General features: G+C 41.0%; 1 protein-coding gene across 1 annotated transcript in view; it reads left to right on the plus strand.

Annotated features, from left to right (window-relative positions):
* The first annotated feature begins 8,399 nt into the window (after positions 1 to 8,399).
* TRPM8 (transient receptor potential cation channel subfamily M member 8) overlaps positions 8,400 to 25,085 on the plus strand; it is a 59,686-nt gene continuing 43,000 nt past the window's right edge. The window contains exons 1-7 of the mRNA XM_033172428.1: positions 8,400 to 8,571; positions 17,325 to 17,442; positions 19,712 to 19,785; positions 21,369 to 21,525; positions 22,278 to 22,455; positions 23,437 to 23,609; positions 24,206 to 24,380. Coding sequence (XP_033028319.1) covers positions 17,353 to 17,442; positions 19,712 to 19,785; positions 21,369 to 21,525; positions 22,278 to 22,455; positions 23,437 to 23,609; positions 24,206 to 24,380 — 847 coding nt within the window. The 5' untranslated portion in view covers positions 8,400 to 8,571; positions 17,325 to 17,352. The remainder of the gene's footprint in view (positions 8,572 to 17,324; positions 17,443 to 19,711; positions 19,786 to 21,368; positions 21,526 to 22,277; positions 22,456 to 23,436; positions 23,610 to 24,205; positions 24,381 to 25,085) is intronic.

Consider the following 25,085-nt stretch of genomic DNA (forward strand, 5'->3'; position numbering starts at 1 on the left):
TAACCTCATTTAATTTCCTACCTTTATATAATTTCTTATAGAATTTAACAAAACATTTTTGTATATCTTCCAGGTTTGTCCAACTAACCCCCCTTTAATACTCATAATTGTCATTTCACTTTGTCTTTTCCTTAATTGCCATGCCAAATATTTCCCTACCTTACTTCCAGATTCAAAGGTCCTTTGTTTTGCCCATTTAATTTTGTTTTCCATTTCCTGACTCACCAGAATATTTAATTCCTTTTGCAAAATTTTTAGTTGCATTGCTAATTTTGTGTCCTTTAGATTTTTTGCTAAATCTCTCTCCTTCTCCTCTATTTCTTTTTTTAATCTTTTCAACCTTTCTTTCCCTTTCCTTCCTTACTCTACTTCTTTGCTGAATATATATACCTCTGATGAAAGCTTTACTTGAATCCCAAACTGTTGTTAAGTCTACTTCCTCTGAAGCGTTATTGTCAAAAAACTCTTTCAATAATTCTTTAACCTTTACTATAAATAATTCATCATTGAAGATTCTTTCATCTAGGCGCCATCTTCTACTCTGCCCCGAATACTCTTTTACTCTGACCATAATTGGATTGTGGTCTGTTAAAGATCGTACCAGAATTTCACATTTTGTTGTCTTTGGCAACAATTTTGTTGACAGCCATATATGATCAATTCTTGCAGCAGATTTCTTAGCCCATGAGTAGTGTGTATATTTTCTCTCCTCCAGATTCCTTACCCTCCAAACATCCTTTAATTCATAATTTTTGACTATCTGGAAGAAAGTTTCCCTTCGCTTGACCGATCTAGTTCTGGTTTCGTTACCCCGTTGAAATCCCCTAATAAAATAATTTCTTCCCTTTTTTCCCTTCGCTTGACCAATCTAGTTCTGGTTTCGTTACCCCGTTGAAATCCCCTAATAAAATAATTTCTTCCTCATTCACATGTTCACCAATTAATTCCCCCAACTTCTTAAATTTTTTTACCTTACATCCATTTGGGGCGTAAACATTTATCACCACTATATCGCCTCTTGGTAGAGATATTCGTACTCCTACTACCCTCCCTTCTTCATCTTGAAATATTTTATCTGCTTTAATATTAGGTTTAACATATGTAACTACTCCCCTCTTCTTTCTCTTATCTGCTGATATGAATTCATTGCCCAATCTTTTATTGATTAATACTCTTTCATGTTTCTGTGGAACATGCGTCTCCTGGAGGCAGATTATATCCCAGGCATCTTTTTTCAATATATGTTCAATCTTATTTCTTTTAATTTTATTATTTAACCCATTAATGTTCCACGAAATGGTCTTAAGATCCATTACTTTATTTTATTACTTTATCTTTAATCTCTCAAAATCACCCTCGGGTTTGTCCCGATCAAAATCAAGCCAGTAATAAACAAAAAGGGAGAACGAACACAACGTAAAAGAGAAGCTAGAAAAAGGGTACAAGAATATCTAGTATGTCAACTTCTTATGCATTTGTCCACCTTTTACTCTACCAGTTGTCCCCGGTCTCCCTTGGTTTCTTCCTCTTCCCCAAACAGTTCTTTCTCAAATTTTTTGCTGAATTTTTCCGCCTCTTCTGTAGATCTTATGGTCTTCTTCTTCCCTTTAAAAATAAATGAAAGTCCTTCTGGGAACTCCCAAGTAAACCAAATCCCTTTCTTTCTCAGTGCATCCACTAACATCATATAATTCCGTCTCTTCAGCAACAACCTTTTCGGGACCTCTTTAAAAATGGCAATAGTTCTTCCTTCTATCATCAAATTTTCCTGCTTTTTCCTCTGCAAGATCTTGTCTCTGAGCAATCTTGAATTTAGAAAGATCATACAGTCTCCTAGTCCTTTGAAATTCTTTGTTCTCTCAGTCCTTATTCTGTATATCTTATCAATATCCAGCAGCAATTCATCCTCATTGACCTTTAGCCAGCTGGCCAACTCCTTCGATATCTTTGTCTCCAAATGCTCATTTGCCGCTTCTGGAACGCCTCTCAAGCGCAGCGTCAGCGATTTCTGTTTCATCTCCAGCAAAGCTAGTTGGTCCGCCAGCTCTTCTTGCATTCTCCTAATGTCCTGTCTCTCCTCCTCTTCCTTTTCTTGTATTCTTTTTGCCTCCTTGTTATCCGTCGATAATCTTTTAATATGGTCTTCTTGTTTAAGCACTTTAGAACTCAAATCTTTTATTGATTTATCCAACTCTTTGTTCTTGCCATACAGCTCCTTTATCTGTCCCGTCATTTCCAAAATTACTTTCGAATTACTTTCAATCTTGGCCTCCACCGAGTCCAGCTTCTCATTTAAAGATTTATTCATTTCAGTTATTAATTCTTTGATATCAGCTAAGGCATCATTGTCATTACATATTGATTGTCTTCTTGCTGCTGTTGCTTGTGTTTGTGCTCTTTTAGCCATCTTATTTTATTTAACACAGTCCAAATCTGATTAATCAGACCGTTGCTGGGATTTCAGCCTTCCACTGCACCTTTCTCTTATTTGTGGGAGCTCCCTTCTGTGTATATTCACTGGAGCATCAGCCTTGATTTATAAATGCTTTGGAGAAAAGTCACAATCTGGGGATACTTGCTACAGACAGGGTATTAAAGCCTCTATTTCCAAAGTATGCGTTAGATCTTCCTATGAGGTGAATCCCCCTTCGTCCAGTAGGTGTCACAGCAAAACAGTTCAGGAGGCTCTTCTGGGTGTCGTTATGCTTATCCTAACTTCCGTGAAGAAGCAGGAAGAGAGTACCTCTGTATGACACAGCTTAACCAGAATCCTCCATCTTAATTCCCCCTCTTTCTTAATTCCTCTGAGCTTCCTACTGTTATTATCTTTTCTTCCCCTTTTCTCCTAAAACGTTCTCTCCTTTAACTTTCCTTTCCCTTATTTCCTTCACTTTGAGTGAAAATGTCTTTGCTTTTGCTTTGGAGACGTTGGTTTCTCTTATCTCTCCTCCTCCACTCTCCTCTCCTCTCCTCCGTCCCCTCCGACCTCTTCCAACTATCAATCTCTATGTGATCTTTCGTCTCAGTCTCTCTGTTTCACAGGGACTCTCTATTAAGCAGTTCCTTCCCACGATAACAAATAACTCTTCGACTTAACTTCCCGCCTGGAGTCTGCAGTTTCCAGCTCTATACAAAGTTTCACCTTCCAAGTTTGCAAATTAAAACAGATCCTTTCTACTCACTCACAGGTCGGTAACAGGTTTCTCAGTCTCTTTTTGTCGAAGGGTCTCAGGTGCTTGCCAGTGCAGGCTCTTGGGCGTCTTGCCGGTGTGTAAATTGTTTAGTTTTGCGTCTGGCTCCTCTCTGTTGCCTCCACCATAAAAGGTGCCAGCTCAGAGTTCTGCCTTTTCCCCGCTGCTTTTCTCCTTTTCAGCAAAAGCCTCGTACTTACGCCTTTCCAGGGGGGTGTTAGACGCCTCTCCCCCCTGTAATTTACAACCGTCTGCAAGCTGCCTCACTGACTGTGAAGCTTGCTTTTAGCGACCTGCTCTCTAGCGCACCCAGACCGGAGTCTCCTGGTGATATAGAAGTTTAATAATTACCGCAAATAAATAAATAAATAAATAAATAAGAAAGAAAGAAAGAGGTGAGTCGAGGCAGCTGCCTCAGGCCGTGGAAGCCCACCAGCGGAAAATCAGTGCCAACAGTGGTGGAGGTTTCTGGCAAGATCTTGTGTTCTCTGTGAGTTCTTGTTGTCGCTGCCATTGTGGCTGCCACTTTGTTGGTGCTGCCACACAACTCAAGTAAGGGAAGCTTTGGGGTGGGGTGGGGGACAGTATTTTCCTATTTCACGTTAGGCGGTGAAATGGGATGTGCAGCACCGTGGCCTGCAGAAACATCAGTCTTTAATAATAATAATAATAATAATAATAATATTTATTATTTGTACCCCGCCCATCTGGCTGGATTTCCCCAGCCACTCTGGGCGGCTTCCAACAAAAATCAGATACAAAAATATCACACATTAAAAACTTCCCTGAAAAGGGCTGCCTTCAGGTTTTTTCTGAATGTCAGGTAGTTGTTTATCTCCTTGACCTGTGATGGGAGGGCGTTCCACAGGGCGGGCGCCACTACCGAGAAGGCTCTCTGCCTGGTTCCCTGTAGCTTTGCTTCTCGCAGTGAGGGAACCGCCAGAAGGCCCTCGGCACTGGATCTCAGTGTCCGGGCTGAACGATGGGGGTGGAGACGCTCCTTCAGGTATACAGGACCGAGGCCGTTTAGTAATCAAGCTTCACCAGGAAATTATCTGTCTATGAGAAAGGAGTCAAGGCAGATTCCTCACCCACAATTCTCTTTCTTTATGCACTATAGAGAACACCAAGCCTACTGTATGAACAGCAGCGTGTTGTGATATGTATTTGAAACAGGTGCACAATGGTTATGGCAATTAGGAGCTCCTGAGCTGCACCTGATAAGGCAGCCTCACCAGGGTTGTTGAAATCCATTGAGGGGAGCATCATTAATGTCTGCTAATAATGAAAGATGAGTATATAGAGGTTCCAGGTTCAGAGGCAATATGCTACTGAGGAGAAGTTGCTGAGCAGCAGCAAGGACAACCTGAGAGGTTATGACTGCCCTCCTGTCTTACTCATGGGCTTCCTGTAGGCATTGGTGGGTCAATGTGGGAAACAGGATGTGAACTAGATGGACCATTAGTCTGAGCATGGCCACTTTTTATATTTAACAATGACAACAAATATTTCAAACTACATTGTTTTCTTCACATTACATAACAGAAAAAAATTAAGTAAAAATTAAATCTAATGAAAAGAGCTCTGCTGGATTGGACCAAAAGCCTAACCACAGACTCTACAAGTATCCCCATTTTCCAGGGACAGTCCCAGATTTACAGAAGCCATCCTGGCTTCTGATTTCATGCTTTTCCTTAGGACATTCCTATTTTCATCAGAGAAATCATAGACTCATAGAATCAAATATTGGAGGGTATGGAGTTATCCAACCCCCAAGCTGGCTGAAGGGAAGTTTTTTTATACACGTGGAAGCCGCCCAGAGTGGTTGGGGCAACCTAGTCAGATGGGTGGGGTATAAATAGTAAAATAATGATGATGATGATGATGATGATAATAATAATAATAATAATAATAATAATGCCATCCCTATTTTCATCAGAGAAATGTTGGCGGACATGTAACCAGTCCCACATGCTGTTTCCCTGGTGGACAGCCAGATGACCATTGGAAGTCCATGAGTAGCACATGAAGACATTTATCTAATCCCATTTGAAGGCTGCCTAAATTGGTAACCATCAGCACACCTGGTAATTCCACAGTTTAACTATGTGATGTGTAAAGAGGTGTTTCAGTTTGTCTCTCCTACCACTCGGCTCCACTGGATACCCCCAGGGTCCACTATAAACATCTATCATTTTTTTTTTATAAAAAAAGTTACAACTTTTAAAAGTTGCACCGAGACCTGATAATTTAGCTTTTCTAAGCCTTTTGAGATATTAATCATTCATCAGATCAATCCAATTCTTTCTAATTTAGAGTTCTTACTATAGTACTGTAAAAATCTATCAAGGTGTTTCATCCTTTTACAATACTTATTTCTCTCCTTTCTCTCACCCTAATATCCAAGACCATCTCCTGGCTTCCCACTTAATAACCATTGGCGCCTCTGTTCTTTTACTGGACTGTCAGGACCCTTGCCACCATGAGTAATAATAGATTCACTCCATTTCTTGTTCTTAACACCAAGCTTGAGTCAGAAATAGCCCCTGTCCTATCCCTAGTTTCCAGCACCAAGTGTCCCCATGGATCAAAGGGCACATAGGATACCTGGCAAAGGGAATGGAATCCTTTTTGGAATCCCTGCTTCTCTGCATGCCTTCTCTCCCCCCGCCCCCCCCCTTTAAAATAAATTTTATTGATTTTCTTTTCTTATCACAAGCTTCATAGCTGGATGAAAAGGTCTTTGCTTTCAATGTGATTTTGTATTTTAAAACAACTTTTCTTTTTTCTACTTAAAAAAACCCTTTAAAAGCTGCTTCATGTGTTTATAAATCACCTTGGGATATGTGCAAATGCCAAAATAAATTAAAAACCCCCAAATCACTTAGGAAAAGCTATTTGCCAGCTTTACTAAAAATCCCTAAACTTAAGCAAACTGTTCAGATTTCTGACTAGATTTATTAAAAAAGAAAAAGGGAAGGTACAGGGTGCTGTCATGTTGCATACTGTGGTCATCAAGCATGATAAACCTGTTTAGATGGATAAGCAGGGGAGCAGGTTTCATGGGAAAGGAATTGAGGTGACAGAGAAGTTAGGTGTGGTTCCTGCATTGCAAGGGGCTGGAATACCCTTGGGAGTAATTTCCAACTCAACATTTCTATGATTCTACTAGCTGACCTGGCCACATGTTGCTTTGGCTGCTTTAGTGTAATGGGAAAGGAATATGCAGTATAAAAGAGAAATTGATGTCTTACCATAGGTCTTTGCGTTGAAGGTGAGGTTGTTTTGGTTTTCTTTTCTTGTTCGTTATTGTTTTTGTGTATATAACTCATTATTAGTATTGTTGTATTTTCTGATTCCTTTTTTTGAATTGTTTGTATGTCTTGGTTTGATGTTGTTGATGTGCATTGGAGGGCAGTGTATTTGTTTGTACAGTATCAGGTTAGGCTGCCTGAACCCGGAAATGGTGGACGGGACGTTTGCAGCTGGCCTGACTGTGCCGTTGCTCCGCTGTGTACCTGCCGCTTCTATCAGCAGGCTATCTTGGTGTTAGTGGGCGGCTTAGCTTTCCTATCGATCCGTCCACCCTCCCAAAAGGCGGACAGGACGTTTCCGGGTGGCGTGGCTATGGCACGGCTTCTCTCTATAGCTGCTGCAGGCAGCATCTAAAAGCCACCAACGCCAAACTCCGTCTTTGCCTGCGGGCTGCCTTTTGCGGGCGGTGTGCCTGTTGATTGGATGGTGGCAGTGATGTCGGGGGGGAGGAGGAGGGATCAGCAACGGGTGTTGTGTGCTGTGCTATTTAACGTCCACTGGAGGGCGCTGTTTTTTTGCACAAATTCACGGATTTACCTGGGAAAGGTGTGATATTTTTACAATCTAAGTACCTAAGATCCTTCCCATACAGCGAAGGCATGTTGTGTCCAAATCTGACGCCAATTGGTCAAGCAGTTACGGAGAAAGGCGAAAACAAACAAACATGCAGCTTGAAGGATTTTATGTATATAAATGAGGACTGAGGATAATTAACAAAGGACTTCCTGCTGCAGCCCTTTGTCCCCCAGCTATAGTCTGCAACTGGGAAGAAAAAACCTTCCCTGCCCAGTGCACATGAGGCATTAGGGAACCAATGCAAAATAATAACAATAATGAAGTAATTCTTAGAGCTGCAACCTTTTTTGACCTGTTACAAAAATAGCTACTTTCACTTATTAAAAATTTCACAGCTGAGCTTAGTTGCATAGCATTTTGAAACAACAGATAGCACTTAGCCTAAAAATATCAAGCTTCTGTGCATTTATGACCTAAGATGTTTGAAATGGGTTTAATTACTTAAGAGGCTATATAATGGATAATGGATCTCATCAAAAAAGACCCTTGCTGATGGAGTCAAAGGAAGTTCATAGGAACCATGTTCAGTCACAAACAAGAATGACTAATAGAGTGCATTTTCCATGTTGTTGAATAACATTTGCTTATTATTAGATCAAATAACTAATATTTGTATAATTCTACTTGCATGATTTTACCCACAGTGCTCTTGATTTTTCTTTGAGCTTCAGAACTTTGGCTTGGAGTAAATCCTTGGGAGCGTAGCGTCAGAAAAGGTACAGTGTCAATGAATGCACACTGCCAACAACTTCCTGCTGAGGGTTTTACTCTTATTCAGTTGAGCACAAGTAGAGATGATGCATATATAAAATCTACATGCTTTATGTAAATTCTAAATTCCACTCCAAATGTCAAAGCAGTGAAGCACACATGCACAACCCCCCCCCCAAAATCAACAATCCACAAAACTAATCAAAATATCTTGAGCCTAAGACTTTGAGAGTTAATTCTAATATTAAGCTTTGTAGTTACTGACTGTCAATCACCTATCAAGAGTCTCCCCCCCATACATTTTTTTAATGAGATGCTTCTCCAGTCAGTAGCAGGTTGCTGCTTTTTCATATCCGATTTTTTTAACAGCTTGATCAATATTAAGCAGGTGAGATGCCAGCTTGCAGTCATGCTAGCTTATTAATTTTCCTAAGGAATATTTTATATTTGTGGGGCTTGCAATTTTACTGGGAACAGCAAATATTATATCATAGCAGACTTCCACTTTTTAGATGTAAGAAAAGCAAATACTTTCCATTCTTATCAACATTGTTTGCAAATGTTCTCCTGCCATTAGTACTTATTACCAACATGATTTGTTGTGAACTCCTTATTTCCCCCCCTCTTACTTCAGCTCCTCCCACTTCTAAAAGGTGGAATGACACAAATGACCAGGCAGAGCAGTGGATAGTGGAAGTCTGTCAAAATCCTCCTGCTGCACACACTACTTTCCCAAGGCTGAGGAGCTTTTGCAGAGTGCTCTAATATTATCAAATAGGTATGTAATATTGTACTTTGCCTTCAGCTTCTTAGTAGTTATTCTTAGTTACTGCTGAACATTTCCTTTAATATCTGTGTTAATAAGCTTTTGTAGCCTGTTGTGTGCTTCCATTTATGTTTAGTTAGGAACAAAACATTACAGTTACTAAATACTGGCAAATATTGATATTAGGGGAAAATATGTACTCCCCTGCCTGGGGAGTGCTGCTGAGATACATTTATTTTTAGAGTATACCTGGCATTTTATAGTGATACAACTCAGCCGTATAAATCTTTGTGAACAGCTATGGCATGGGCTTGAGGTTGCCACTCTGTTCATTCACAAAACTTTTACAGCTCTCTATAATACATTTGTCTTTAAATAATTCATGTGGATGCTGAAATTATTTAAATCCTTTTGAGCTTTGAATGAATAATGAATCATTTTCACATCCAACTTAACTGAAGTACTGTCCACAGTTTCTTTTTTGGGTGTTAAGGCTATTAAATAAACCAGGCGGTGAAGCTAGTAATTATGACAGAGATAGACCAACAAATAATGTATGGACACTTTATCTAGAATAGTCATACTATGAAACTTACATTATGGTGGTAATTTTAAAAATAAAATGATGGAATAATTTGCTTTCCTTACTATGAGTGCAAATCAATTGTGTCAAGTCTATTGATTGTGGTCAGAATTCAGGACTATTTATGATTTAGGTGCGGGCAAATACAACTGGCTGTTTGGAATTTGTATTTTCCAAATGACCTATTTGCTCACTTGCTGAAATTGAATCTAAATCTTGGGACTGGAATTTCATTAGAAGCATGGAAGCAATATTTTACATGTATTTCTTAAATCCAAATGTGTTAAGCAGCCCTAAGTTCAAAATGCCCTGTAGCTTTGAAAGTTCTGGTAATCTTTTTGGAATCCCATCAAAATTATTTGTATTCAGCTCCTGGATTGGGACCCTCTACACAGGATTAAGGCCAGACCTAAGGTGAGTTGCAGTAGCAGCACTACTACCAGGTAAATTTATGACAAAAAGAAAAATATATTACTTGGGCCACATGTGGGTCCTGGGTCAAAAAAGGGTGGACTCTACACCCACCTAGAATGATTTGTTACCATTTTTAGGTGTAGGTGTGTGATTTCAGTTGGTTGAATATTTCTTTCTGTTATTCAATAGCGTGCCTGTGCTTTCTTCACTGAAATGTTCACTCCTGTGAGATATTGTTGGGTGGGTGCTAGTGCAGCTTATACTTATTATAGCAAAGAGTTCTCCCTATTTTGAAATTCAGTAGTTCTCATGGGGTGTGTACAAATGTATGCAGGCATTCCTACCGTTGAGTGAGCTTAGTTGTCCCCTGATTTTGGTGCTTGCCTTGGAGTCTTATCCTGATTTCTTCAGTGTGGTGTAGTGGTTAAGAGCGGTAGACTCGTAATCTGGGGAACTGGGTTCGTGTCTCCACTCCTCCACATGCAGCTGCTGGGTGACCTTGGGCTAGTCACACTTCTTTGAAGTCTCTCAGCCCCACTCACCTCACAGAGTGTTTGTTGTGGGGGGGGGGGAAGGGAAAGGAGAATGTTAGCCGCTTTGAGACTCCTTCGGGTAGTGAAAAGCGGAATATCAAATCCAAACTCTTCTTCTTCTTCTTCTTTCCTCTGTAAGTAGACAGTCTGTCATTAAAAAAACAAAACAAAACACCTTGTGATTTTATCCAAATAAATATTAATCAATATTTTGTTTGTTTGTTTAAACTGTCCTTTGCTGAAAACTAGCAGAACCATGTTCATTCATTCAGAAGCTTTCTTTGCCTGCCCTTCATGAAATGATTGCAGGGTGAGTTACAGTATTATTTAAAACAAATAACAAGCCAGGAAAAATGAGGTCAAGTAAAATAATCCAGAATTAAAAAATGAACATAAAAACCAGAAACAGTTACAGTAGTGAGCTTGCAAGCTGGGCAAACAGGTTTTAATCTGGTGCCAGAATATCAATACTTGCAGCATGAGGGGATTCCTCTAGCAGGTGCCATCACTGAGGAGATCCTATCCCTGGTAATGGGACAGAAATAAAGGTCTCCCCAACACTCGGGTCCTACGCAGGCTGATACAGTTCTTCTAGAATCAACACTGCAGGGAATACTGCACATCTGATCAAAATGACGTATGTGTGTACTGACTCACTTATAGAAAGTAGACCTGCTGTGCGTATACATCCTTTTGTTGTTGTTCAGTCGTTCAGTCGTGTCCGACTCTTCGTGACCCCATGGACCAGAGCACGCCAGGCACGCCTATCCTTCACTGCCTCCCGCAGTTTGGCCAAACTCATGTTACTAGCTTCGAGAACACTGTCCAACCATCTCATCCTCTGTGCCATCTCATTTTTTACCACATCCAGCTTTCCAAGGTTCATGGTTCTTACATTCCAGGTTCCTATGCAATACTTTTCTTTACAGCATTGGACTTTCCTTTCGCTTCCAGGCATATCAGCAACTGTGCGTCCTTTCGGCTTTGGCCCAGCCGCTTCATCAGCTCTGGATCTACTTGTACTTGTCCTCCGCTCTTCCCCAGTAGCATGTTGGACGCATTCCGACCTGAGGGGCTCATCTTCCAGCGTCATATCTTTTATATGCCTGTTGTCTTTGTCCATGAAGTTTTCTTGGCAGGGATACTGGAGTGGCTTGCCAGTTCCTACTCCAGGTGGATCACGTTTGGTCCAAACTCTCCACTATGACCTGTCCATCTTGACCTGTCCATAGCTTCCTGAGTAATTCAAGCCCCTTTGCCACGACAAGGCAGTGATCCATGAAGGGGCGTATACATCCTAAGTAACTGTAAAGCTCTTCAACCATTTTAGCAGCTTTAATATATACTTATTTTGTCAATGTTTCCACTGTGACAGTGGCCCTTAGGAATCCCACCCATACGGAAAAGACCTCCCCCCTTCTCTCTGCTTCAACACCATCAACAGTGTTCCGTAGCAAATCCTCCAGGCGACACTAGTGTTGCTATGGAAATGCTCATCTGAACCCCCCTTTGCAGTAATTCAGAGTGAAATCCATTGTAGATTATAATTGACTGCTACACAGGAGATAGTCAAATTGTAGTGCCATTTTTGATGGATTTTTAATGTTGTAGCCAATTAGAAAGGACTGGTGACATCAACTGGAAGATGCTTGTGTGAGCCAATTCTCAGAGGGTTCTGCTAGGGATATGGAGCACACAGGACAAATTGGTACATAATTACAGTAAGTTGACCCCCCCCCCGGCGTTGCTATGAAACATAGTGATTTCACAGTAGTGGCACCCAACGGTATCATTTCATGTACATTGGTAAGTGCTGTTGTTAAAATGCTGGAGAATGGAAATAGCTTAGATGTTTCAGGGGTGTCCTTTTTGGGTGTGTACAAATAGTTCCAGAAAAGGAGAGAGACAGAGAGGTTTTGTGGTCTCTGTTGATAGCAGAAGAGAAGTGAGATACTGTGTTCTGATGAATCAGACTATCAAAGCAGTCTGACAAATGAGCTATTTGTAAAGAGAGGTGAGACTGGAGTAGGAGTTGAAGGAAATGAAGGTATTCAATATTTGAAAGAAATGCCAGTTAATCTGATGACATGTTTTTATTGTCAAGGGATATGGCTGCTAGGGATCTTTGGGGTGTTTAGGTGCCTATCCTTCAAAATGAAAGAAAAATAAAGGACAGCCATACATACAGGTATATGTGTAGACTTCACAAAGGTGGGCCCATAAGCAAACACAGCTAGTAAGGACAGGGCTTCAATTGTGACCTTCTTCCTCACACAGCTCACCCTCTCTGTTTCACCCTCTCTTTACTTCCAGCAAACTCCACTGTCTTGAAGCAGCATTTTTGTTTTATTTTGCTTACTATACAGTACAGCTGAGAGGGGAAAAAATAAGCATTTTTATCTCACTTGTCAGCCAAAATATGCTTTCAGAGTGTCTTACAAAGATCAGTAACAAGATAAATCATCTTCATTAGAACAGTTAATTAAGAAAGTTGGGAATAGGTAAAATGTGCATGGAAGCAAAATTCTTTTGTGACAGTCTGTTCACATCATGAAATGTCTGTTTTGCTTTTGAGTCAGAAAGAAGACCAAATACTTCAAAAAGTCTGTTACTGAATTGATAGATTTATAGTGAGCAGTGTTAGTTCAGAGGACACAGCATGTGGGATAAACCCAGAAACAAGGGCATACCTCAAGACCAAGTTAAATAATTATTTTAGGGGTATTATTAATGATGCTGACTTTATGAAATCAGACACCCATATGTCCCTATTTTCCAGGGACATCCTGAATTTAATAAAGCCATCCCAGTTTTTTTATTTGATCACAGAAGGTCCCACTTTTCCTTTGTTGTTGTTCAGTCATTCAGTCGTGTCCGACTCTTCGTGACCCTATGGACCAGAGCACGCCAGGACCCCTATCCTTCACTGCCTCCCGCAGTTTGGCCAAACACATGCTAGTCACTTCGAGAATACTGTCCAACCATCTCATCCTCTGTCGTCCCCTTCTCCTTGTGCCCTCCATCTTTCCCAACATCAGGGTCTTTTCTAGGGAGTCTTTTCTTCTCATGAGGTGGTCAAAGTACTGGAGCCTCCACTTCAGGATCTGTCCTTCCAGTGAGCACTCAGGGCTGATTTCTTTAAGGATGGATAAGTTTGATCTTCTTGCAGTCCATGGGACTCTCAAGAGTCTCCTCCAGCACCATAATTCAAAAGCATCAATTCTTCGGTGATCAGACTTCTATATGGTCCAGCTCTCACTTCCATACATTACTCCTGGGAAAACCATAGCTTTAACTATACGGACCTTTGTCAGCAAGGTGATGTCTCTGCTTTTTAAGATGCTATCTAGGTTTGTCATTGCTTTCCTCCGAAGAAGCAGGAGTCTTTTAATTTTGTGACTGCTGTCACCATCTGTAGTGATCATGGAGCCCAAGAAAGTAAAATCTCTCACTGCCTCCTTTTCTTCCTCTTCTATCTGCCAGGAGGTGATGGGACCAGTGGCCATGATCTTAGTTTTTTTATGTTGAGCTTCAGACCATATTTTGCGCTCTCCTCTTTCACCCTCATTAAAAGGTTCTTTAATTCCTCCTCACTTTCTGCCATCAAGGTTGTGTCATCAGCATATCTGAGGCTGTTGATATTTCTTCCGGCAATCTTATTCTGGTTTGGGATTCATCCAGTCCAGCCTTTCGCATGATGAATTCTGCATATAAGTTAAATAAGCAGGGAGACAATATACAGCCTTGTCTTACTCCTTTCCCAATTTTGAACCAATCAGTTGTTCCATATCCAGTTCTAACTGTAGCTTCTCAGGAGACAAATGGGTTGATCCGGCACTCCCATTTCATTAAGAACTTGCCATAGTTTGCTGTGGTCGACACAGTCAAATGCTTTTGCGTAGTCAATGAAGCAGAAGTAGATGTTTTTCTGGAACTCTCTAGCTTTCTCCATAATCCAGCGCATGTTCGCAATTTGGTCTCTGGTTCCTCTGCCCCTTCGAAATCCAGCTTGCACATCTGGGAGTTCTTGCTCCACATACTGCTTAAACCTGCCTTGTAGAATTTTAAGCATAACCTTGCTAGCGTGTGAAATGAGCGCAATTGTGCGGTAGTTGGAGCATTCTCTGGCACTGCCCTTCTTTGGGATTGGGATGTTGACTGATCTTCTCCAGTCCTCTGGCCACTGCTGAGTTTTCCAAATTTGCTGGCATATTGAGTGTAGCACCTTAACAGCATCATCCTTTAAAATTTTAAATAATTCAGCTGGAATATCATCACTTCCACTGGCCTTGTTATTAGCAGTACTTTCTAAGGCCCATTTGACTTCACTCTCCAGGATGTCTGGCTCAAGGTCACCAACCACACTACTTAGGGTGTACAAGACCTCCATATCTTTCTGGTATAATTCCTCTGTGTATTCTTGCCACCTCTTCTTGATGTCTTCTGCTTCTGTTAGGTCCTTCCCACTTTTGTCCTTTATTATGGTAATCTTTGGACGAAATATTCCTTTCACATCTCCAATTTTCTTGAACAGATCTCTGGTTTTTTCCCATTCTGTTGTTTTCCTCTATTTCTTTGCATTGCTCGTTTAAGAAGGCCCTCTTGTCACTCCTTGCTATTTTTTGGAAATCTGCATTCAGTTTCCTGTATCTTTCACGATCTCCCTCGCATTTTGCTTGCCTTCTCCCCCCTGCTATTTTTAAGGCCTCATTGGACAGCCACTTTGCTTTCTTGCATCTCCTTTTCATTGGGATGGTTTTCATTGCTGCCTCCTGTATAATGTTACGAGCCTCCATCCATAGTTCTTCAGGCACTCTATCCACCAAATCTAAATCCTTTTCCTTAGGACGTCCCTATTTTCATTGAAGAAATGTTGGAAACCCATAGTAAACTGTTCAAACCCAGTACAGATCAGTTCCAAGTATAAAGCAGAGGTGAAGGTGCACTTAAGGGTACACACAGAGGAAAATCTGAAACCTTGCCCCCACCAGTCCATTTTCCTCCCACAACCTTTCTCCCCAGGCTCTTTTCTCCCACTTTCCCCCTCTAGTCAGCTGTGACTCCAGTTCTGGGGGCCATTATGGGGGAAAGAAGAACAGGCAGCCAAGGTCCAACAGTCTCTGCTCCAATAGGTCCATTCCCTGCTTCCACTTTGCATATGAAGGGGACAGATCCTCATACAGAGCTACTGCCATCACATGTGTTTTGAGTCTCAAGCACACTCTGTCACTGAACTAGAATATTGTTTATGTTTTCCAGATCCATTTACATTTTCCTGCTCCTGGTGGGTTTCCATTGAAAAAAATGCTTTCACATTTTTCAAATGTACAATTATTATTTTTATTGCATCATTTATCCATCAAATATTCAACCTGAGACCCTGTATTTAAATATCATTCATAGCAAAATGGTATAAAGAGAAGTATTCATCAGAAAAAAATGCAAAATGCCCAGGTAGCAGACAGGAATATGAGAAAATGATCTTTAGGGATGTTCCTTGCCAACTAAGAAGCATGAAGATACATTCAAGAAAGGGAAGGGAAATACTTGAAATAGAGCTAAACAAAGTGGAAGCAGTACTGGGACCCCTCCTTGCCACTTCTCATTACAATGCTGAATATGCAGTGGGAACCCCCCCCCCCCCATTCTAGTATGTGCTGACTGTTTTTGTAGGGAGTGGGGCTCCCACAAATCTATCATCTATCTAGCATCTATCTATCTATCTATCTATCTATCTATCTATCTATCTATCTATCCATCTATCCATCTATCTATCTATTTAACTGAAATATGAATAGCAACACTTAGAGTTTGTATAACAACTATGAGTGCACAAATAATTATAATAATAATTGTGTGTGTGTGTGTGTTATTACGCCTAGGGGAAGTGAGGTTCAGAAAGTGTAGCTTGCCTAAGGCTGTCTAGTGAATTCATGAGTAAGGTGAGGTCTGAACCATAGTCTTCCTAATTTGCTGCTTTTAGCTACTCTACTATATCCTCATAGGGGGTGTTAACTTTACTCATTGTTTTAAAATGCATTTCCTCACACATTCAAGGATAATTCAACAAACCCAAATGCTAATATCAACAGTAGCAGTTGTATGTGTTCATAGAATTGTAGAGTTGGAAGGGACCCCCACGGTCATCTAGTCCAGTCCCCTGCAATGCAGGAATCTCAGCTAAAGCATCCATGACAGATGGACACCCAACCTCTGCTTAAAAACATCCAATGAAGGGGAGTCTTCCATCTTCTCAGGAAGTCAATTCTGCTGTCAAACAGCTCTTACTGGCAGAAAGTTCTTTCTGGTGTTTATTTGGAATCTCATTCCTTACAACTTGAATTCATTGGTTTGGGTCCTAGCCTCCAGAGCAGGAGAAAACAAACTTGTTCCACCTTCCATTTGACAGCCATGTTGCTAACACTTGGTTAAATATTCCCTTTATGTGTAATTCCTAGTACCTTTTCTTCTTTTCCTTTTTATGGGTGTCTGCATAACCCTCTTCATCAGAGAAGAACCTTCACTTTATAGTTTTCAGTGAATGCTGAACATGCAGCTCTTCCCCCAGCCTTTGATGCCTGAAGTGTGTTTTTAGGACCCACCTGATACCTGTGGCTGTAATTTGTTTAAGCTGCTTTTAATATTGAATTTTACATTGTTACCCTAGGACCTACTGTTGAAGGGCGGAAAATAAATTTAATCATCTCCATCACTGTCATATCAAATAAAATATTCCTCAGTGGGGAGGTTACTGTATTCAGTAGGGGATGTGTGTCTGAATAGTGGTGACCTGTTTGCAGAGCAAACTGAAAAATGGACTGAAAAATGAATGAACCACAATGTGTCCCAACTACATTGGGTCTTTTAGGCTGTAATATGCTGCTGTGTTCAGAGATCACTATGCATTTCTGTCCGCGAAGGAAGCCATGGACAGTTTGAAGTAGCAGAACCTTTATTTAAAATAAAATGAAGAGATCATTATACTAAAGGAGACAGTTCTATAAGAAATGGGTGGGACCCTAGAGTGGCTGAACACCTTTGTGGATGGCATGCAGAGAATGCACACATCATGGGACACTCTCCAAACCTTTATTTAGAACTCACTGACATGATTATTAAAAAGAAAACTAATAGCAAATGAAATCACATTAAGCTAATTTTTGGAAATGACGGTTTGAATCCCAAAATACCATTTAAAATGTAAGAGATATCACTTTGGTTCTCTCCTTGGGCAGATGGTGTTACTCAGATTTTGAAGATACCATGAGAAGTCGAAGGAATGGTACCTTGGAGAGCTCAAAAAGTCTTTATTCCAGTATTTCTCGTAGCACAGATCTGTCATACAGCGAGAATGTAAGTAGAAGGATTCTATTCAACTTATATTTGTAAAATCCTCCTAGGCTCATTAGCTGATTGATGCAAAATGTGACTGGGCTGTGTGTGGAGAAAGCATATACTTGATGATGAACTTTCTTTGTTTATTAGTGGTCAGATTCTCGGATTTACAAAGCTTTTAAATTTTAAATTTACAGTGAGTATTGTGTAAAAGCTGACAGCGAATAGTTCAAGATACTGTAGGCAAGTAATCAGCTACAGCCAGAGTTGACCTCACGCTTAGCCATCATTGTATGTGTAGAGCTGGTATCATCTTATGCCCTTGTTACCATTTTCTTTGGTATAACATGTGACTGTCCATTGGTTTCAATGTGTCTACTCTGATACTCTGACTATGAAATAGATGGATTGCTCCCTTTATGTTTTGATTTTCCCTTTGTGAAACTCAGCAAATTTCAACTTTTGAATAATGAACCTTTACTTAACAGAGGTTTCTAGGCAAGATGGTTTAGTTGTGTTAGTCGTGAAGGGTGAAGTAGGGTCTGTCATATCCCATTCTTAGTAGCAGGTTGCATGTGGGAAGAGTTTGCACAGATTTGAAAAGGGTCAGATTGTTGATGGATGGAGGAGAGTATGGAAGGAAGAGAGTGAGAGAGGAAAGAAAAAGAGTAGTTCGCCTGTGAATTTGCACAGATTCTTGGATGAAAAGGGTCCCTCTCCAATGATCTAAATGAATAAATGAACTGCCCTGAGACCCCCAGGTATAGGGCGGTATATAAATTCAATTAACAACAACAACAACAACAACAACAACAACAGCTTCACCAGCCACATTCAATGTCTTCTGAAATCCTGGCCTTACATTTTTTTTCAATCATTAAATGACCCTAAGTAGTCCCTTCCTAGGTATCTTGCTCACAGATGCTAACAAGTATATCTAGAGAGCAGTTCTCCAGAACTGAACAGTACAGTTTGTGCAAATCTACCAATCAGTCTCACAAGTCATTTGTGAGCTGTCAGACTAGCAAGCTGTATACAGTATGAAAGGAGGAGCCTTTGGTCAGTATATTTTCTTTGACAAGTAGGGTTGGAATTCCCTGCTAAACATCTTCCAAGATGCCCACTCACATCACAAAGAGCTCATAACCCACCTACTCTCAGCAGCCAGAAGCATCATAGCCAGACACTGGAGAGACCTGTCAGGAGTAAGCATGGACCAATGGTACCAAGTAGTATGGGAAACAGCCTTTCTAGAAAAATTAACCAATAAACTGAAACTGACACAGGGAGAAATAGAAGAAGACGCCTTCACTCCAGTATGCCTCCCCTTTATCACACATACAGCCCAACAAGACAACAACAAGAATCTGCCAACAGCATGCGAATCAATCTGGCTGACCTGATCCAAACACACACACACTCACACACACACAAAAACAAATCTCACTACAGCCAACCAAAGAAAACCAAAGACAGCCTCACCCTAGGCCACCCCCAACCTCTTTCACCACTAAGGAAATACAACAAGCGAATAGTAAGAGAACCCACACAAGTGACACAAAACATACACGAAGTAGAAGAATAGAAGCATTGCCACGCAACCCCACCCCACTTGCCACCCTACCCCTCTTTTCTTCCTAACCTAACACTGTATGTATCACTAATGTCTCACAACAAATGAAACTGACCTTTAGAAAGCACAACTTGGAAAAAGAGACAATGCATGTATTTTGTAAACTAAAAAATCTTAATAATATATATATATAAATATTTTAAAGTAGGGTTGGAATTATTTTACCCTGACGTTCAGGCAAGAATGTGAGTTTCACAATTCATCTTTGTGAACAATTCAAGAGAAGCCCAATTTTCATTTTCTGCTGGGTTTTTGTGATACAGTTATAATTATACTAGATATTGCTAATACCCCACCATGTGTGAAATCCACACGCAAGCTGGAGTCATATTAAGTAGCAGTCTGTGTTTTGTTTCATTTACAGACAATTTCTGTCCACAAACTTTTTTAAAGGCTATCACCTAGGTTAAACTTAACAAAGAAGTAATTTTTTTTTTTTAAAAAAAAATAGAATCGTTTAAATAGTGTTCCCATTACAATTCTGTTCTGACGACCTTTTGCTCTTTGTGAAATAAAAATAGCTCTACCATTGCTAATTACCCTTTTGGAGACAATGTATGTATTTCAAAGAGTGTATTACACATGATGGTAATTTGTTGTTTGAGGAGTGTGCAATCGGATTTCACTCAACACTTTCGCATCTTGCTCCCATAGGACCTGGTGCACTTCATTCAAGAAAACTTTAAGAAGAGAGAGTGTGTCTTTTTCACTAAAGATACCAAGTCAATGTAAGCAAATATTTATTGCCAGATTCTGAACAAGCATTAAAATAGCTCCAGTGTAAACATTTACATACTGCTACTCATTGAACACATTTGTAAGAAATGAATCCCAGCTGTTTCTGATTCCAGCACTTGCTATGTCTACTGGCAAGAAATCAGACCCTGCCCCCCAAAAAAAAAACAACCAAAAAAAAACCCACAATATTTTGACAAAGACTGAAGATCCCATTCTGATAAGCCACAACAACAACAACAACAACAACAACAACAACAACAACAACAACAACAACTTATTTATACCCCGCTCATCTGGCTGGGTTTCCCCAGCCACTCTGGGTGGTTTCCAACAAAATATTAAAAATACATCAAAACATCAGTCATTAAAAATTTCCCTAAACAGGGCTGCCTTCAGATGTCTTCTAAACTCCAGATAGTCAGAACCTCTGCCTGGTTTCCTGTAACCTCGCTTCTCGCAATGAGGGAACCACCAGAAGGCTGTCAGCACTGGACCTCGGTGTCCGGGCTGAACAATGGGGGTGGAGACGCTCCTTCAGGTATACTGGGCTAAGGCTGTTTAGGTCTTTCAGGACTGGTGTTACGTGGTCTCGGTGGCCGCTCCCAGTCACCAGTCTGGCAGCTGCATTCTGGATTAGTTGTAGTTTCTGGGTCACCTTCAAAGGTAGCCCCACATAGAGCGCATTGCAGTAGTCCAAGCGGGAGATAACCAGAGCATGCACCACTCTAGCGAGACAGTCCACGGACAGGTAGGGTCTCAGCCTGTGTACCAAATGGAGCTGGTAGACAGCTGCCCTGGACACAGAATTGACCTGCACCTCCATGGACAGCTGTGAGTCCAAAATGACTCCCAGGCTGTGCACCTGGTTCTTCAGGGCACAGTCACCCCATTCAGGACAAGGGAGTCCCCCACACCCACCCATGCCTTGTCCCCCAAAAGCAGTACTTCTGTCTTGTCAGGATTCAACCTCAATCTGTTAGCTGCCATCCATCTTCCAACTGCCTCCAGGCACTCACACAGGACATTCACCGCCTTCACTGGTTTCGATTTGAAAGAGAGGTAGAGCTGGGTATCATGCGTATACTGATGAACACCCAGCCAAAACCCTCTGCTTATCTCTCCCAATGGCTTCATATAGATATCAAAAAGCATGGAGGAGAGGATGGAGCCCTGAGGCACCCCACAAGTGAGAGCCCAGGGGTCTGAACTCTCATCCCCAACACCACTTTCTGGACACGTCCCAGGAGGAAGGAGCGGAACCACTGTATAACAGTGCCCCCAGCTCCCAGCTTCAGATCAGGGGTTGTCAACCTACAGCCCTCCAAGTATTGCTGGACTTAAACTCCCATCAAGTATGTTTGGAGTTTCAGCCTCACAAGAGCATCTGGAGAGCCACAGGCCAATGACCCTTCCTTCTTTAATTGGCCAGCAGTCCTTGACTACTTATGTCCTTTTCATTTAGATTTTTGAATTATTTCAGATCACTTTGTTATGCTCCCTGTCAAAAAGGAAAGAAACAAAAGCTTTGATGGTTAATTGTTATTTCTCTTCCCCAATATACGTATCTTGATAGTGACAATCTATGTAAATGTGGGTACTCGAAATCACAGCATGTAGAAGGGACTCAGATGAGCAACCATGAAAAATGGAATTATAAGAAACACACTAAAGAATTCCCAACGGATGCCTTTGGTGATATTGAGTTTGAAAATTTGGGCAAAACAGGAAAAGTAAGTCAATTAAATGTCCTTTTCATTTTTCTATAGGAGTTTTGGTGGTCATCTTTTCTAAAGGATTAATTTCAAAAGACAAGAATGTTTTGGGGCTGAGAGTCTTATCTATTCTTTCTATCTAATTCTCTTGAGTCTGTGATTCTATGAAATTTATTAAGTCCCAATAAAGTACTCAGTCTTTCAAAATAAAATTGCCAGGAAACTTTTTTTTCCCATTTGGATAAATTCAGACGGGAGCTTGTAGGTGCTGGGATAACTGTTGGCACCAAAGAAAGAATAGAGTACAGTAGTTGTTTAAAACTAAGATTGAAGACTGAGGCAAAATCTCTGTTTGCATGCACACTCACACTGTGGAAGCATGAAGGGATAAATGCCAACCTGACATTGGAAGAGCTCTTAGAATGAATTGAGTTCAATGGGACTTACTGTCTGGTAAATGGGGTTAGGATTGCAGGCTTAGGCATTCATCATAAGTCACTAACAGGAAGGATAAAAGAAGACATCAAAGGTGAATAGGGCTGGTGCATCGATTAAGAATCCTTTAACTGAAATGCTGCACATCACAGAACCTTTTATACAGTCAGCATCTTATTTACACCAGCTCTTCGCTGAAGAGCTTAAAGCAGACATGGCAGCATCCCGAGCGTCATGCGAGTGAGAAGAGAAGGTCTTGACAAAATGAGCCATCTGCCTTTTGGCTTAAGTGGAATATTTTTCTTATTGTAAATATGATTTTCCTCCCTTTTAAGTATATCCGCCTCTCGTGTGACACAGACTCAGAAACACTCTACGACCTAATGACCCAGCACTGGCATCTGAAAACACCCAACCTCATCATCTCTGTCACTGGTGGAGCAAAAAACTTTGCTTTAAAGCCACGTATGCGTAAGATAGTCAGCAGGCTGATCTATATTGCACAATCTAAAGGTAAAAAACCAAGGCTTTCCTTCCTTTATTGTAAGCAAAAAATAGAAATGAGCCTCAAGGCCTGGAGGAAAGGAGGGAGAGTGTCTGAAGCATAAGCTGCTCTCAGTTCTGCATGTTTATGGCCACCCCAGCCTTTAGGAATTAATGGAATCAATTTTAGGCATTGCTGAAACTGACCACTGACCCTTCCCTTCCCCTTCCCTCTATCATCTCACTCTGGATCCTTCCCAAGCAGATGAAGGCCGCATTGAGAGGGTGGGCTCCTACTCTGGGCCTCTCTGGGCCATTTCTCAACTCTTCTTGACTGGGACTGTCCTGCTGCTGGGGAGCAAGGGCAACCTCTGTGCTCCTGCTGTGGCTCTCAGCCTCTAACCCTGTCCTGGAAGGGCCTCCTTCTCCTGATCGCTCAAATGCCATAGCACCTCCCAGCTCATCTCTTCCCCAGACTGTTCCTCAGTGTCCCACCACCACAATCTGGGGTCTAAATTGTCATCTACTTTGTCCTCCCTGGGGGGCTCTTGGGCAGGCGGCTCCCACCACTCCCACCAGTCCCTGACGACACTCCTGCAGCCAGGCTGGTGCCAAAGGTTCCTTTGCATTCCACATCAGTGAGGCCACCAAACGTGGCCAGGATTTATGGAGGGGGCAGGACACCCACTTGGCATCATTCTTTGGCTCTGTCTAGCAGATCCCAAATGCTGTTTTAAAACAGTTGCTTTAAATTACTTTCTTTTGACCCCAAGTGCTCAGAAAAATCTGTCAAACTTCCTACAATTTCTATTTTTTAGTTAGGTATTTTTATTTATTTACTTGATTAGGGAGCAGCTGCCCCTCTGCCCCCCGGCTACAGTCATGTTATAGTGATACACACACACAAAATTCGGGGTATGGGAAGCTTCCTTAAATGTTTTAAAATCCATGAAACAGTTTACACATTCAACGTGACCCTGTTTGGCCTGGCTTTGCATTCTCAAACTACAGGGGCCTGGATATTCACTGGGGGAACGCATTATGGATTGATGAAGTACATTGGGGAAGTGGTAAGAGATAACACCATCAGCAGGAGCTCCGAAGAGAATGTCGTTGCCATTGGAATAGCTGCTTGGGGGATGGTTTCCAACCGCGAGAGTCTGATTAGAAACTGTAGTGCTGAGGTACTGAACTGGATTAACACCCTGTTCCATCTTTCCTAGATTCCAACCCCATAAATGTAGCTTGTAGAAATGAGGAGGTGGCTTCTTCACTTAAAGCACACCCTTGTGTGCACTGATACCCTGGCTTAGTCTTCTTGAAGCTTAAACATTCCTGCATTTTGATGTATTGTTGATGAAATAGCTAAAAGTGCATTCCAACCTTAATGCATAATTTAGAAGGCAATTTAGTTAATTTTGTCTCTAGGAATTTGGAGAACTCTGGGTAGATGTATACTTAGAAGAGAAGGGTGTAAAATTTTAAGCTGCCAGGGCAGCAGTGAGCCTAGAAAGGGCACAACAAGCATAGGTTTCTGGAGGTGGGTCAGGCTAGGCAATACAAAAATGAGAGAGGAAAGAACAATGCTGGTGGTGACCATTTACAAAGGCTATTTACAAAGAGAGTGGAAATAGGTTGCAAATTTGCTATATGTACAGAAGAGTATTTCAAAGTTCTAAGAGGTAAAATAATAGGTGGCTAGAGGTACCCTGTTGCGCAACAACTGATAATCATTTGGTGGAAGTAGCTTAATTTTTATTAATGTGGCTGTCTTTTCCAGATGTATTATTCCGCACCCTATGTCATGGATGACCTCAAGAGGGACCCACTGTACTGTCTGGATAATAACCATACACATCTAATTCTGGTTGATAACGGAACTAATGGATACCCTGGCATAGAGGCCAAGCTACGAACCCAGTTAGAAAAATATATTTCAGAACGCATTATGCCAGGTCAGTTTCCAATGAGCACAAGCATTGGTACAATGCATTAAAGGAATATCTGAGGGTGAATGAACTGGTTTTAATTGTGAATTGTTTTACTTTGGGCTTCTTTCTTTCTTTGTATAAATAACTTTTTATTGAGTTTTATAAACAAGGATATTAATAATAATAAATACTACAAATAAGTAGAACAAGTCTTCACATACCATTTGTATGTCACAAAAATAGCATCATAAATTTGCAGTAATTTCTGCAACCTGGGTTCATTATTAGTGGTCAGTTTATAGGTTCTTGGTTTGTGAATTGGTTTAAACGAAAACAATAACAAAGGGCAAACAGGCTAGAAGAGACAACATTCAACACCTAATCAGGAGTGTTTTATTTGGTTTTATGGTAAAATACCTTCAAAGAAGTTATGCTTGAAAGGAAGGTAGGAATATATTAAGTAAGTAAATAAATTAGAATCATAGAGTTGGAAGAGACCACAAGGGCCATCCAGTCCAACCCCCTGCCAAGCAGGAAATTAAAGTTTCTTAGTAAAAGACCTTCTTTGCTGATTAAATCTGTTAACCCAAAACATTAATTTTATACTGTTTCTGGATGGAAATTATGGGAAATATTATTATTACTCTTTATAAGGCTTAGTCAGTTTACATAACGAAACACAGAATAGCTTAAGGCAGGGGTCAGCAGACTTTTTCAGCAGGGGGCTGG

The sequence above is a fragment of the Lacerta agilis genome, chromosome 1 (genome assembly GCF_009819535.1).
Source record: "Lacerta agilis isolate rLacAgi1 chromosome 1, rLacAgi1.pri, whole genome shotgun sequence".
NCBI lineage: Eukaryota > Metazoa > Chordata > Lepidosauria > Squamata > Lacertidae > Lacerta > Lacerta agilis.